The sequence below is a fragment of the Akanthomyces muscarius genome, chromosome 6, assembly GCF_028009165.1.
Source record: "Akanthomyces muscarius strain Ve6 chromosome 6, whole genome shotgun sequence".
NCBI lineage: Eukaryota > Fungi > Ascomycota > Sordariomycetes > Hypocreales > Cordycipitaceae > Akanthomyces > Akanthomyces muscarius.
The window spans coordinates 528,099-543,293 of NC_079246.1; the positions used below are offsets into that span (position 1 = coordinate 528,099).

General features: G+C 54.4%; 5 protein-coding genes across 5 annotated transcripts; 4 read left to right on the plus strand and 1 right to left on the minus strand.

The window, feature by feature from the left end:
- Nucleotides 1-165: 165 nt before the first annotated feature.
- Nucleotides 166-1,953, plus strand: LMH87_000200 (uncharacterized protein; the record flags this gene model as incomplete). The annotated part of the gene is made up of 4 exons (XM_056198068.1): nucleotides 166-320; nucleotides 379-404; nucleotides 459-1,336; nucleotides 1,387-1,953. 4 exons carry the CDS (start codon nucleotides 166-168, stop codon nucleotides 1,951-1,953), a joined length of 1,626 nt encoding a protein of 541 aa, XP_056055053.1.
- Nucleotides 1,954-2,830: 877 nt separating this feature from the next.
- Nucleotides 2,831-5,953, plus strand: LMH87_000201 (uncharacterized protein; the record flags this gene model as incomplete). The annotated part of the gene is made up of 8 exons (XM_056198069.1): nucleotides 2,831-2,951; nucleotides 3,004-4,629; nucleotides 4,681-4,739; nucleotides 4,788-4,829; nucleotides 4,879-4,882; nucleotides 4,936-5,310; nucleotides 5,378-5,784; nucleotides 5,861-5,953. The coding sequence occupies 8 exons, from the start codon at nucleotides 2,831-2,833 to the stop codon at nucleotides 5,951-5,953; spliced, it is 2,727 nt and encodes a 908-aa protein (XP_056055054.1).
- Nucleotides 5,954-8,461: 2,508 nt separating this feature from the next.
- On the plus strand, nucleotides 8,462-10,716 carry LMH87_000202 (uncharacterized protein; the record flags this gene model as incomplete). The annotated part of the gene is made up of 4 exons (XM_056198070.1): nucleotides 8,462-8,658; nucleotides 8,725-9,020; nucleotides 9,084-9,354; nucleotides 9,414-10,716. The coding sequence occupies 4 exons, from the start codon at nucleotides 8,462-8,464 to the stop codon at nucleotides 10,714-10,716; spliced, it is 2,067 nt and encodes a 688-aa protein (XP_056055055.1).
- Nucleotides 10,717-12,441: 1,725 nt separating this feature from the next.
- On the plus strand, nucleotides 12,442-14,035 carry LMH87_000203 (uncharacterized protein; the record flags this gene model as incomplete). Its single annotated transcript, XM_056198071.1, has 4 exons — nucleotides 12,442-12,593; nucleotides 12,674-12,983; nucleotides 13,044-13,276; nucleotides 13,339-14,035. The coding sequence occupies 4 exons, from the start codon at nucleotides 12,442-12,444 to the stop codon at nucleotides 14,033-14,035; spliced, it is 1,392 nt and encodes a 463-aa protein (XP_056055056.1).
- Nucleotides 14,036-14,532: 497 nt separating this feature from the next.
- On the minus strand, nucleotides 14,533-15,195 carry LMH87_000204 (uncharacterized protein; the record flags this gene model as incomplete). The annotated part of the gene is made up of 1 exon (XM_056198072.1): nucleotides 14,533-15,195. One exon carries the CDS (start codon nucleotides 15,193-15,195, stop codon nucleotides 14,533-14,535), a length of 663 nt encoding a protein of 220 aa, XP_056055057.1.

Sequence of the window (15,195 nt, forward strand, 5' to 3'; positions counted from 1 at the left end):
GGCCAATCTCAGCCCGCCCTGCTGTACTGCTGCATCTGCTCATCAAAGCTGCATCTGGATCTGAAGCCCGAACCCCATCAGCGTGCAGCAGAGCCCTTCGCAGCAGTCCTGTCGCAGCAGTCCTGCAGGCAGGGTCGGATTCCCACGCCGCCAGTTTCGTTTGCGATGCAGCACCCGTCGCAGGCTTTGACGCCGGAGCTTGGCTACGATGGCACCAGCACGTCCGGGCCAGGGTCTACTCGCAAGCAGCTTGTCACTAGAGATGCAGCTGCTGACGAGCCCATGGACTATGATGTCGAGACTGTTGAGCGAGTTTATCGGTAAGCGTCAATATCCCATCATCGGATGGAGCTGGCTTGAACTGACACGATGACATAGAAAGATAGACATGCGAATCATTCCTCGTACGTGTCCGCACCGCATAGTTGGATAGTTCATCAGTCAACTAACGTTTGCAGCCTTCTGGATCCTGTACTTTCTCTGCTCCGCCATTCGCTCCAACATCGGTATTGCTCAAACCATGAACCTTGACAAGCACCACGATCTTATCACAGTCCTCGGACTGAGTCCTCGAGACATTTCCACCGCATTGGCGCTCTTTTACGTGTCCTACGTCATCTTTGACTTCCCGTCCAACCTGATCATGAGCAAGCTCGGCCCTCGCGTTTGGATGGCCCGCATCGTCTTTGCCACTAGTGCTGTCGGCGCATGCTTTGCTGCCGTGCATGATGCGTGGAGCCTCAAGCTGCTTCGATTTCTCCTCGGTCTTGTTATTGCCGGCATGTGGCCTGGAATGGCATTTTACTTGACGCTATTCTACCCGCCATCCCGCACAGGCAAGCGCATCGGCATGTACTTCACTGCTTCACAAGTCTCTGCTGCCGTCGTAGGTCTTGTCTCTGCTGGTTTTCAGCTTATGGACGGCACTGCCGGACTCGAAGGCTTTCGCTGGATGTTTTTGATCTACGGCTTAGTCGGCGTGGTTCTTAGTGTGATTCTCATTTGGTGGCTGCCTGACCGACCACTTGCGCCAGGCCAAACCAGGGAGAAGAGCGGCATTTTCAAGTGGCTCCCGACGACCCCGGAAGCTCTCACCGGAGAGGATGCAATTATTCACTACCACGATCTCAGACGCGTCTACCACGCTCGATCTTGGGGGCTGAAAGACCTCGGACTTGTTCTTTTGGACTGGCGGCTCTGGCCTTTGACACTCATGTACTTTGGCGTAGTTGGTGTTGGTATCGGCACACAGCTCTACGGCTCAGTCATCATTCAAGCCATTCGCCCTGGTGCTGGTGGCATTGAAATTAGTTTGCTTTTTGCCCCGATCTGGATCGTAAGCGAGACTTCGTTCCTTCTGACTACACGAGACTGACCTATTCTTAGATGGATCTCATTGCTATTCTCCTTGTGACTCCAGTCTCTGATCGATTCAACGAGTATCGCGCCTTCTTCTTTTCTGCTGCTGTTTGTATTCAGATCGCTGGCCTTCTTACGACCACATTTGCTCATGGCTGGGCTCGCTACGGCGGTCTCTTGATGGTTGGATTCGGTCTCGGCCCGACCGTGCCTATTTGCATGGCCTGGAGCTCCGAAATCTTTCAGCGTCGCCATGGTGAGGTCGGTGTCGCTGCTGCCACCGCCTTAGTCTCTGGTCTGGGCAATCTTGGCAGCGTCACTACAACTTATGCGTTGTACACGGGCTGGCCTGAAGATGCCAAGGCTGGACCTCACCGGTTTCGCAACAGCAATCTCACTATGATTGGGATTCTGTGCATGAGCATCCTCAGCGCTCTCGTCATGGTGTTTCTGCTCAAACTTCTAGGAAACCCGCCTAGCAAGAAACTTTACGAGGGCGATTCTGCCAGCGATTTCGAGGACGGTGCCGCCCGGCGCGAGCAGCAGCAACGCGGATTTGGCCGCTTTGGTCGCAACTCCATGTCGCAGGCATAGGGCTGACAACCGGTACTCTCGCCTTGACTATCCGGTCTTCAACAAATCGCATCGACAGGCCGCCGGGCACTATTTCCCTTCTCTCATGGGTAGTCCAACCTATCATTCGCACACAATCTTTCCATTGTGAACCAGCAGGATAGTGTTACAAAGTTGATTGGGGCGACAATGCTTCTACGCTATCGACAACGATCAACTCGGCGCATTGTTCTGCAGGGGCAGCAATTTGTGTTTTATCCTGCATTGATTCTCTTTGATACCCATTCGCGTTTATACCCGCTGTCTTACGAGTGCTTCTGACTCTTGATATCTTCCTCGCTAGCGACAGTGCTGTTACGCCATCGCTGGGACGGCGTGTTTGGACCGAAGCCAAGGGCCGACGACAATGCCGGTGCGCTATCGTTCGGGTGGCTTCGTGGGCGTTTTGTGATTTCCCTCCCTGTTTTTATTTATTTTGTGTACTGCTAGAAAATATATTCTTACCCCACGTATTTTATGACGGTATTTTGCTGAAATCACTTTGTTATGCTGAGTCGGGCTTCTGGCATTCTGCTGAGCATTCTCGAAGTTAGCCGAGTCACCATGAGTTCCCAGCGGATGAGTAGTTAATGGGCACGTATACTACCGCCGCAGATTTGCCATAAAGTAGGAAGATTCATTAAAAAAAAAACTTTTTAATGTCAATAATGTCGTCTGCCGATCCTTTCCCATTTATTTTCAATATAGGCGACATCATAAATAACTCACGTGGGGTTACACAACGTGGTGAGTATTTGAGGGGTCGGCCAGTGACCAGCCTCACACAAGCAAGCCACCCAAGCGGCAAATTCATCCTTGCTTGACACAGGTATTAGTTTCTGTCGCTACAGACGTCGCAATGAAGTTCGGGCTGGAGTATGATAGACACATACTTCCCCAGTGGTCTGAGCATTACATTGACTACAATGGGCTGAGAATGCAGCTCAGGGCGAAGGTCCAGCGTCGGGAAAGCATTGACGGTACGCTGCCAACCGTCCCACAACCGTGGCCCTTTCTCTAATGCGAGGGTAGGCTTGACCAGGGAACTTGAGGTCGAGGCCGTTCGGTTTAGGCAGTTTCTTCTCAAATTTTTCGACACACTTGACGTGAAAAGCGATGCACTAGTCAAGCTGCAGAGCGAGGAATCGCCCTCTGGTGCAGTGCCGGGCGGCACGGCGCCGACATCGCCCATTCCATTTTCTCAGGCCAGGGCAATAGTGGCGCTGACAGACGGCTTTCTCGCTATCAAGAGGTTTAGCAACCTCAACATGACTGCCATACGGCGACTCCTTGACAAGTTTGCGGCGAGCGGCCAAGCAGCGGCCGACACCCTTTACCAACTAGAGTCTGAACTGGAAGCTTGCGCCGAGGCCAGGCGGAAGATCAGCGAACGCTTGGCCTACAACCGTCACCAATTGAAGAAAGTTAGGGCTCGGGGATCTGAGCCAGAAGTACCCTCATATGAAGGATCCATGTTAGAGACATTTTCTGACAGGGAGGAAGAGTTCCATCCGCCCAGAAACGAAGTCGCGCGGTTTTTTGTGCATCCGAGTTTCCACGTATTTCAGAGTTGCTTGGCGGATGCTCTCAATAAACACCCTGATAGTACCGGCAACCCGGACCAAGCCCAATTTCTTGGCAGGCTTCTTCACTTGACGGCAAGTCACAACTGGCCTCGCCTGGACGATGAGCCGTGCGACTCAGGCGACCGTCTCAATCTTGTACTGGAGAAGGGCCCCGATCTAAGCGTTTGCTCTGTTCGTGGTGAGACGGCCCTGTTTTGTGCTGCACAAGCCGGGTCATTACCGAACGTGCATGCCGTCGCTCGATATTATCTGCAATCCGGCGAGAGCCTAGACACAGCCGTGCCAAGAACAGGGTGGACACCGCTGATGGTGGCATGTATCAAGGGATACACAGATATAACGGAATTTCTGCTATCTGCTGGAGCTGATGCACAGAAAGTCGACATTTTGGGTTGGACTGCTAGAGAGCATGCGGCCTACCGAGGTCATCTCACCACTGCGGCTCTGGAGGGCTTCGTAATGGCTGGTAAGCCTACCGGCGAGATGGTGCAGAGAGTCAATGCCCCCGTACAGATTATGCACAATACCCTCAATAGCCGGGAACAGGCCGTCGTTGTCACACTGGGTAGCGTTCAGGGCGGTCACAACCGAGCGACGCTGAAGCTGAAGCGATACCTCACGGAAGATGAAGACAGGGATCTAGATTCCAGATGCCTGGAAATCATCATTGATGGTGCTGATTGCAGCTCAAAAATCGTGCAGCTGCCACTGTGGCAAGATACAAGTATAGAGCCTCTGGTGGGCAGACTTGGCTTGAATATGCCGGCGCGAGTTACGGTACGGCTCTGGGACAAAGACACTATCCCAGCCCTGGGCGACAAAGCTACTCTTGGGAGACTTGAAAGCAGTGGCACCGTTGTACTGGGCGAAGACTCTGCCAAATTTGGCAAATCACGAGAGAGCATGCTTCGAGAGACGAGCGTTGTCATGCTCAACAAGGAGACCATGGAGTTTTCTGGGACTGTGCTGCTTAGCTACGTCATTGCAAACCCCTTCGATGGCCTTAAGGATAGCAAGGCGGCCAGCTATAAGCGGCAGTCTGGCGATCCAGTGCGATTGGTCGGACACAGAGGTTCGTAAATGCGCAGCTTGCGTTAACCTTTAAGACTGACTAGCTTACTAGGTCTCGGCCAAAATACGACTGACAAGTCTAATCTACAAATCGGAGAAAACACAGTCACGGTTTGTACCCTTCGTCTTTGAGACCGCCCAATTGCTGATATTGAGGAGTCTTTTCTCTCCGCTTATCGACTTGGTGCCCCATTTGTAGAGGTAAGAGCACCATCAACAACTTCATGGCATGGCGCTGACAATTATTTAGTTTGGTACGAGGGAAATCTCCGTTTTAGGTGACGGGCGGATACTAATTTCTATGCAGATGTGCAGTTAACACGCGACCATGAAGCAGTCATTTATCACGACTTTTCCTTTAGCGGGACAGGATCTGACGTGCCGATTCACGACATTTCGCTCGCCCAGTACAAGTACGCGGGCGACATCCAAAACCCCATCGGCGCCTTGCTGCTTGATGAAACAACAGGTAACGCCCAGAGACGGCCGCGCGCCTCGTCGAGCGGCGAGCACTCTGTTTTGAAAGCGAGGCAGGCGCAGGAACGGATGCGATACACGGTCGACTACGACGGCAAGGGATTCAAGGCCAATATCCGGGGCCACTCCATCCAGGATGAGCATGCTACTCTGGAAGAGCTTCTCGCAACTCTTCCGGAAGAGATCGGTTTCAACATTGAAATGAGTACGCCCCGCACATTACTCTGCTAAGTCTTTTGACAGGTAAGCAGGCTGGCTAATACAAAGAGTAGAATATCAGCGACTTCATGAGGCCGTTGAAGCGGGCGTGGCTTCCGTCACCATCGACATCAACACCTTTGTCGACGTAGCCCTCGAAAAGATTAAAAAGCTTGCCGGTCGTCGACCAATCATTCTCTCGTCGTTTACGCCCGAGGTCTGCATCCTTCTCAAGCTCAAGCAGAGCGCCTATCCTGTCCTGCTCATCACGAATGCCGGCAAGCTTCCCATGTTTGACAAGGAGCTGCGGGCCGCCAGTCTGCAGATGGGAATACAGTTCGCAAAGCGCTGGCAGCTGTCAGGCTTGGTGCTTGCGTGCGACACGTTTCTGCTGTGCCCGCGGCTGATTTCATTTGTGAGGAATGCGGGCCTGGTGTGCGCCTCGTATGGGCTAGGCAATAACGATCCAGAGAATGCAAAGGTTAGTACCAGAATCAATCTTTTGCGAGTATTGGTGGTGTGTGAGAGTGTATTTTGCTAACGTGGCGGCATTGTAGATACAAGCGGATGCTGGCATTGATATTCTGATTGTGGACAAGGTAAAGCTCATTGCGGAGGCATTAAGCAAACATCAGTCAGCGGAGGCATGAGTTTGAATAAAGAAAAATGGTGTGTACGTTCGAGGTAACTTAGTGCCCGCACGCATTTAAATGCAGTCCGACTCGCACCACACTACACCAAATCACACGCCATGCTTATGGACACACGCCGTGCTTTGTGGATGGAAATTTGGATGTCGTGCAGCATACCCTGCCATTTGACTTGCAGAACAAGCTTTTACGACGTCAACCGACATGCAACCTGCTGATCTGGTCTGCATGGCCTGGAGGTGCCACGGTATGACTCTGCGGTGGAAAGTGGTACAAGTCTAAAATTCGGCTCGTCCTACCTGCGCGTGTTCGGCAGCATCCTTGGCATTATACTATGTAGAGTCCGTCTAGTAGATGGAGGACGCGAATAATACTGCGGATCATTTGGGCGCAAATGTTGGGCTATGGAGACAGGCGACCTGCCATTTGGTAGGGCGCCCGGCGTTTAGAAACTGCCATGTTCGACGGCGAAAATCCTGTGAAGGTTTGAGACAAGATGGGATACAATCAAACAGCGCCTGGTTCTGCCTCTAAGCTGTGGCCTGACTACGCTCACATCATGGGCTCCGAGCGGCTCTCCGCGTCCGAGACCGACGATCCAGCAAACAGCAGGGTTGTTTTGCAAGGGACCAGGGAGCTAGACAGCCTTTGCCTTGCAACGCTCCATTACTCCTCAAATCTTCCAGAGTTTTTTTATGGTGGGTTACATTGCAGGTCATGAATTGGGTAACTACCTAGGTAGTCTTTCAATGGTGCTTATGTGCGCCAACGAGGGGTACCTGGGACTGGGCGTCTTAGCTAGTCTGATCGCTCCTTGGAAGTGTGTGTATTTGCGGAAAAGGCAAGGAGTAAAGAACGAGACAATGACAGCTAAAATGCACGCGCCGAAAATCAGCCTATTCAAAAACTTGGGCTTTATGCCCACAAGGAATATGTTTGCGAGACTGTTTGTGGTCTTGACTCGGCAGTTGACGGAACCCAGCGGACGGGCAGCTGGCAGCTGGCAGGCGTTGAGCCTGTTTGGAGACATACTCGGGACACCTCGACCACGAAACAAACGCCCCCTTTGCATCCTCCACAGTCATGTGCGTTGTCAAGTCCAATACTCACAAGAATCTGGATGCAGGACAAAACTAGTCACGGACATGCATACAGGTCTGTGTGCCGCCGTCCCCGGTCGCAATGATACGGACCCAGAAGGATCGAAGGATCGTGGGGTAGCCCGGGGTGCAACCAAACGCAGCCCGGTAGTTCTCCAGGGCCGTCCAGCCTAGGTACCCTTGCAACAGCTTGCTAACACTACCTAAATACTTTCATTAGACAGACCGCCACTGTCCTCTCGCCCGAATTCAACCACCTCACTGTGTTCGCCTCCCGTGTTACGGGCGCGGCTGTTGATGGCTTCCTCTGCATGCGATCCGATGCGGTGCTGTAGCGGGCTCTTGGCGATGATGTGCCAGCTAAACGCCCCTATGCCCTACGCGGCACCATCTGGAATTCCTTCAAGCGGTCGCCAGCCCAGAAATCTTGACGCAATTACTCGTTAGTTCTGTGCTCAGACGTTCAAGGTCGCGGTCGGCCCTCTACCCCGGATCGGCGCCGATCTGCTTTCTCCTCAACCCTTTCGAAATTGCGTCGAAGCTCCTGACGGCGCGCACTGGCGGCCGAAATGGTGCCACAATCCCGCAAGAGACACAAACATGAGCAGACCCCAGTCAAATGTGCATTTGTGCTCAGTGTCACGACATCCGCGATGACCGGAAAAAAGGACTGCGACACCTTCTATCTGCCTGTGACAAGCTGCCACACCGCATGAAGTCTCTTGTCTAACAATGCAGCTCTCGGACATCACGCGGTGCTACTACAAGACGATGGGAAAAGCCACTTTTGTCTACCTTTCCGAAATAGGATGTTGGGGGAAAAATGTAGGATGCGATCTCCGCAGCCACTGTAACCCCGCCAGGCTGTCTGTGCCCCTGTTGGTGCCCTGCCCCAGCTTGAGGGGGGGTTCACTTACACCACATGCAGCATGGCTTTTTCTCTCTGGCTTCGGCTTAGCCATACACCGACTAGCATCGAATTTACTACATATTGCCTGCAGGCCGAGCGATGTGAACCCGCCGTGTTGCATTGTGGTCAAGGTTCCAATATCGGGCACGACTCCACGACTCCGCACATGGACCGACCCCCGTCAGGAAACCGACGCTGGACGGTGTGCATAGGCCCGACTGTGCGCCAACCTCGCATTCGCTCATTTATTGTGCTCCTTGGACATCTTTGCCCCCCGCTTTCGTGATCATGAGCTCCGAAGAAAAATATGTCATGGGCATGGGGTTCGTGAGAGGCGCGCCAATCCCGTGCCAGGGACGGTGTAAGACGAGGGGTCTCTGATTCACAGATCCCCCTACCCCACGGATTCTTTTCTGATATAAATTGGTGCTACGGCCGCCGTAATTTTTCATTGTGATCTGGTGGAGCCCCCGTCTCTCTCAAGAAGCCGACTGCAACATGAAGTTTCTACAAGTCGCTGCAGCGGCCTTGCTGGCCATTGTTGGCCACACCGACGCCAAGTCGACGTTTGCGCCGGCTCGCCCCCCTGCTGCCCCCCTCGCCGTCCGCTCGCCGTACCTCAATGTCTGGCTCAATGGACGGACTGACGGTGGTGAGAGTGGTATTCTCCCGAATCAATGGCCTCGCTTCTGGACGTAAGTGATGGTCAACACCAACCATTACAGTACAAGGAGTCAGAAAAACACTAACATGTGACACAGTGAAGGTGTCCAGGGCTGGCAAGGCTTCATCAAGGTCGACGGCAAAACGTACAATTGGATGGGAAACCACCCCAGCACTGACTTTGCCGACCAAACCGCCCAAAGCTACACATCGACCAAGACCGAGTTCGTCATGAATGTCGGCGGCAAGGTCGAGCTCACCGTCAGCTTCCTGTCGCCCGTCTTTCCCGATGATCATATTCGCCAGTCGATTCCATTTGCCTACATGAATGTGGAGGTCAAGTCCATCGACGGCCGCTCCCACTCTGTCCAGATTTACAGCGACGTCTCTGGAGGCAAGTATACACGGGCGGGCGGTTTCAATACTGATCGACCGGCTAACACGAATAACTACACAGAATTTGCGTCTGGTGATAACAGCGCCCTCATTCAATGGGAGCACCAAAAAGTCAACGGCCTCCACTCACATCACTTCTGGCGGCAGAACCAAGATGTCTTCAACGAGGCCAACGATCAGGCTTCGTGGGGCAATTGGTACTGGACAACAAAGGACCAGCGTGGTGTCAGCTACCAGATTGGACAGGACACTGCGGTGCGCAGCGAGTTTGTGAACAACGGCCGTCTGGACGGTAGCATCGACAGCCAGTTCCGCGCTGTTAGTGATCGATGGTAAGCGGCCGATGTATTAGTCCGGTAACTGCAATTCCTACTAAACACGCTCCATGTAGGCCCGTCTTTGCGCTGTCTCGCGATCTTGGAAAGGTCAAGGGATCTGTCACCACGCTCTTCACCATTGGCATTGCACAAGACGAAGCCATCCAGTTTCACGGCAACGGTGAGCAAAAGGGTCTTCCCTCTTTGTGGAAGGACGAGTTCAGCAGTGAGGCCGATCTCGTCAATTTCTTCTACAACGACTACTCCTACTCGCTGGAGCATTGCCTGGAGCTCGACCACCGCATCGAATCCGACTCCAAGGCCGTTGCTGGTCAGGACTATGCTACCATCACCAGCCTGGCTCTCCGTCAATTTTACGGCGCCATTCAGCTCGCGGGTACCAAGGACAACATCAAGGTATTTATGAAGGAGATTAGCTCAGACAGCGATATCCAGACTGTGGATGTCCTCTTCCCAGCCTTCCCCGCCATGGTGTACCTGAACCATGACTTGATCAAGTGGAGTCTTGAGCCTCTCCTGGAGTACCAAAAGAGCGGTCGCTACCCCAACAAGTGGGCTGTTCACGATCTCGGCCGATACCCGCGCGCCCTGGGTTACGATGCCGGCAACGACGAGCCGATGCCGCTGGAGGAGTGCGGCAACATGATTATCATGATGCTTGCCTATGCACAAAGGTCTGGCGACAACAAGTGGCTGGCGGATAACTGGGATCTGCTCACCCGCTGGGCGAATTATCTGATCGAAGATGCCAAGATTCCTGCGCACCAGTTGTCGACCGACGACTTTGCCGGGCAGCTCGCCAACCAGACCAACCTCGCCATCAAGGGCATCATTGCCCTGGAGGCCATGTCGGAGATTTCCGTACGCGCCGGGCACGACGACCAGAGGCAGCACTACAGCGATATTGCACACGACTACTACGGCTTCTGGTCCGAGCATGGTATCAACCACAACGCCACGACGCCGCACTCGACGCTCGCCTACAACGACATGGAGAGCTACGGCCTGCTGTACAACCTCTGGGGCGACAAGGTGCTCAAGCTCGGCTTCATCCCCGAGGAGGTCTACAAGATGCAGAGCGCATGGTACCCGCACGTGGCCAACGAGTACGGCATGGTGCTGGACACGCGCGGGACGCTGACCAAGACGGACTGGGAGATTTTCGCGGCGTCCATGGCCGAGGAGTCGACCAAGATGCAGTTTGTCAAGCTCATTGCCAAGTGGATCAACGAGACGAAGACGTGGCGGGCTCTGACGGACCTGTACGACACAAAGGACGGCGGCTACCCGCGCGGCATTGAGTTTACGGCGCGACCGGTCGTGGGTGGTCTGTTTGCGATTCTTGCTCTGCGATGAGAAAAGGTGTGGAGTTGGCCAAAGAGAAAGTGTGCATTTTTTTTTTCTTCAACAACGGGAGAACAGTGAATAACAGCAACCGGTTGAGGCGATAGGCGCAAGGAGTGTTTACGGAACGAGAGGGGGCTTCTTTACTTTGCTTGAACTTTGCCTGGATGAATCGCGAAATGAGGACCTGGCTTTTTGTGCTGTAAGCCTACCAATTGAAAACTTGCTCCTGAATATTTTATGGCTCTGTTGGAGAGGAGGCTTGTGCGTCGTGAAATTGCGACGCGCCAACGGGCAGTGCCGCTTTTGCGGCGGCGTGATGGGTCCTTGAACTTGTAAATCGAGTATCGTATGTCAAGGATAGCGAGGCGGCAGTACCTGCAGTCCAAGTATATCGCGCAGTGGTACTGTGTTGGACTCGACGGTGAAAGATGAAGGGGAGCGGGAAGAAGAAAAACGGTAGAATTGATTGGGCGAGGGCCTGATCCAGGTACAGGGATCGGCGGGTGTGTGCGACAAGAGCATCTAGTGGTAGGAAGATGGACGACGTTGCACCGGGAGGATGGCTTTTGCTGTGGGAGAGGCTGGAGCTCACCGCAGGTTTTATTAGGGTGCTGCAGACGTGGCTCGTCGCCCAAGTGTTGCCACCATAAAGTCAAATAACGGGAGACTTGAGGCACTTTTACCCGGCTCTGCGCCATGTTACGCTGAAATTGGATTGTTGCAATCCCCAACAAGATACGGAGTACTCCGTACATGGACTTCGTTTTCTCTCGACCTCGAGCCAAGTTTGTGTATTAACAGCCAGAAAACATTTGTTCCATCGTGATCAAGGCCACGCTTGCACCTCTCGTTAGTTTACTCAGTATTACCCCAAACGAAAAAAGAGGGTCGAGAGGCTTGCATCACCAGGTCATGCGGCCGGTGGAATTCTGATTCTGCCAACTACGTTAGCGCCTTTTCCCCGTATCTTGGAAAAGTACCGTGTAAGACGGCCGACAAGATCTCTATGCCATCGGCTGCAGGCACGCTGTCTGTAGAAAGTGCTCCCGAACAGGCGGTTTATTGCTGTTGTGAAAACAGGTGTTTTGATTCTTAAACGGATGGAGAGCTGGGCTTGATTCGCCATGGCGCGTCCACAAGCCACAGCCGCATGACGTGCCAGATGTACCCATCACCGATCCCTCTCCACAACATTTTTGACTTCTTCATTGCCTTTGGTCAACTACTGGCACACGCCATTCCTTTTACCCCAACGAGAATTGGGGTCGTTTACGTATCATTCATGCATCAACGGTGCCTCTGGCTCAACCCGCGGCACGCCGAGTCCTCATCCCCCTCGCAATACCCCACCAGGCAGTGTAGCAGCATCGTAACTTTTGTCCCTCATGTGCGCCTTCTTCACACCTCTCACCCTCCACATCCTCTCTCTTGCAAACCCGCCACGACGCAGCCGTCTTCTTTTACATTGCACAATTCTTGCAATGGCCGTTTCAATCATGTCTTCAAATTGTTAATACTTTTCCCCGTCTAACCATTTTCCCTTTTCTTTCGTCTCCCGTGCTCTCCTACCCTTATCAAACGGATCGCTTTTCGGTACCTGATAAGCCAGCCCGATACGGGTATTGATCCACGTCACGAGGGCATCATCCATTCCACACGTCCTCGCTGTATCTCTCCATCTAAAAGCTCGAGTCTTTCATTTGCGAGAGAAGGGGAAGCCAGGATATCTATACAATGGCACTTTTTGTTGAATTGGAAGCGGAAGACGACGGCGGCGACGCGCAGAATCCCAGTAGTCGTTGCTCTGCACCGCCGCCAGCCGAAGCTGTCGAGTCCATGACGCCGACCCTCCGCAGTGCCGTGACTGATGCTTTCCATTGCTATCCGTAAGTATTACAATGTTTTTACTGAAATGCTCCCTTCTATTCTCGGAAAAAAAAAATGCTAAATCTAAATCTGCCCAAAGCATCGTCGCCGGCATCGTGTCCCACCTCGACCTCACCACTCTGGACTCTCTCGCCCGCACCAGTCGCGCCATCCATCGCAGCCTTATCCAATCCCGCGCCGCAATCCTCGCCACCACCCTGCGCTGCTCCAACGAAAATGTCTCCATTGACACCAAGGTGACGCTGCAGCACCACGCCAACCACGCCAACCACGCCAACGATGCTCACACGAGCGCCGGCTCGCGGCACCCGGCCGACGCAAGCAAGGCGAGCCGCTGCGCAAGGGACATGGTGGGCGAATGCCGACGCTGTGCGGCCGTCATCTGCAGGGCAAGCATTATTCTTGGGTCTGCATTTTCGCTCTCTTCAAACCCTAACCGTGTCAAATAGAATTGTGCATTCAAGCCTCCAGCCATGAACCAACTTCGCGAGCGCCACCGTCGTCTCTGCACGCCCTGCGCCAAAGCGCCTCTCAAAACGGTGGCATGCCCAAGCCTCGACTTGGCTCTTCCCAGAGGCGTCGAGATGATGCAGCGCTCGCTCTGCGACTGCGAGTCGGCCGGTGTCTGGCTGTGCCAGCCCTGTGGACGCACTATTCGCAACGCTGACAGTGACTATATCCGGTACATTCTCTACACTTCCTCGCAAACCGTACTGAGTACTAATCTGTACATCTACTTGACAGCATCTGGCGCTGGCGCACCCACTACGGCGAAACCCTTGGCTGTCTGGGCACCGGCATTGGCGATGCCGATCGCGGTGTCATCTGTGGCCGCGAGGAGCGCTGTCTGGCTGCCCGCGAGCGCGAGCAGGAGATCGACTGCGACGCTGAAGATGCCCGCAGCAGCCGGGCATCCTCGTCTTCATCGTCCTCGTCCGACCACCCGACGACGCCATCTAGCGGAAACAACCACCACCATGCATCCTCTTACTTTCCCGTCGTTGCGTCGTCATCCTACGATTCGCATCCCATTGAGCATCTCAAGGACGAAGCCGTTCGGGAGCGTACCCCGTCCCCACTGCTCCTCGGCCCCGGGTACGCGCGGCACGAAATTGAGGGCATTGGCGGCATCGTCAAGCGCAAACTCGTGCGCATGGTACGTGTCGGCAAGTGCGTACCGGAGTGGGAGGAGGAACGGTCGGCCGGCAGGGTCCTAGGCAGAGAAATCAGACGCGAGGCACGCAGCTGGTGCGGGTGGTGCTGGCGCGTGGTGCCCGGCCGTGACGACCGGCTGCCCACGACGATGCCGGTACCGGCTGCGTCGACGCAAAATCGTCCTCCAGTGGTGTCCGTGGTACGCAACCCGGCTGACAGCGTCCAGCAATACTCGTACCGGGACCGGAACCGAGACAACTTTGAGAGCATTACTGCCACAGGTTAATAATGAGCGTCCAATACAAATCGACGCATTCATGACATTGCTATTTACAGTTTGGGTTACATGATTGGGCATGCTCATCGCAGAATAATGCCAGTCATGTTGGAATATACAGTTTCATGTCTAATACAATACACGGATACAAGGTCTTTTTTTTATGCTTGATCTCATTCAGGAACTCTCATCAAGTGTGAAATTATATGCAATGTGCTTTATTCAGTGTGGCATCGTGCGATGCCCTTTTTCACACCTTCGGCTCTAATATGACAATGCCATGACGCTCTTCCACGACCCCCTCTATGCTTTACAGTATATATAGTACACTTTCATTTCCCTACGGGGAGATGTGCCATCCAACCTCTTTCCTTCTCCTTGATACATGTTAAGAAAAAAAAGCCTTTTTGTCCGGTTTTGACCACCCCGACCTCTTCTCCTCGAGGTCAAGAGAGCATGATATAGTACAAGGTGTATGCAGTTTTTCGCTCGGCACTGTAGACAGCCTATAGCTCGCCACGGTACATGAGCTCCGCGCGCCTCTTGCGGTCCTCCCTGGCTGCCGTCTTCTTGTTGCCCCAGCGCGCCTCGCGCTTCTGCTTCTGCTCCTCGAGCCAGGCCTTGTGCGCGGGTCCCGCGGGCGCCGCGATCTGGACAAACACGGCCGAGCAGCCAAACTTCCTCGCGAGCGCGCCGACGCTCCACGTCAGGGGGTCCTCGGCGCGCAGGCGGCGCATCTCCTGGACCTGCTCGGCGGAGAGGTGCTGGCGGGCGGGCTGCTGCTGCTCGTCCACGCTGCGTCGCGGGTAGCGCATGGCGGGTGGCAGAGGCGAAGTGGAAGGAGGGGAAGAGGCGGAGGTGGGTTTGCGCAGGCGGGCGCGCGGGTCCGAGGACGGGAGGAAGAGAAAGGGCGTGTGCGAGGGCGACGACTCGGACGCGGGCGGGTTGTAGATGATGCTGTCGGCCGCGGGGAAGGGCGAGGAGCGGTCGGGGAGGAAGGAGTCGTGGGGGGCGATCTTGAGGGCGCGTTTCGTGCGCGCCGTGGTCTTGTGCCCGCGGGTGGCTGTGAGGGAGGTGGTGATGGTCGTGGCGAGGCGCTGCTGGGCGGCACCGTGGCGCGCCGCGGCGGCGGCGGCGGCCAGGAGGGAGCTTGCGGGGCGGAACTCCAT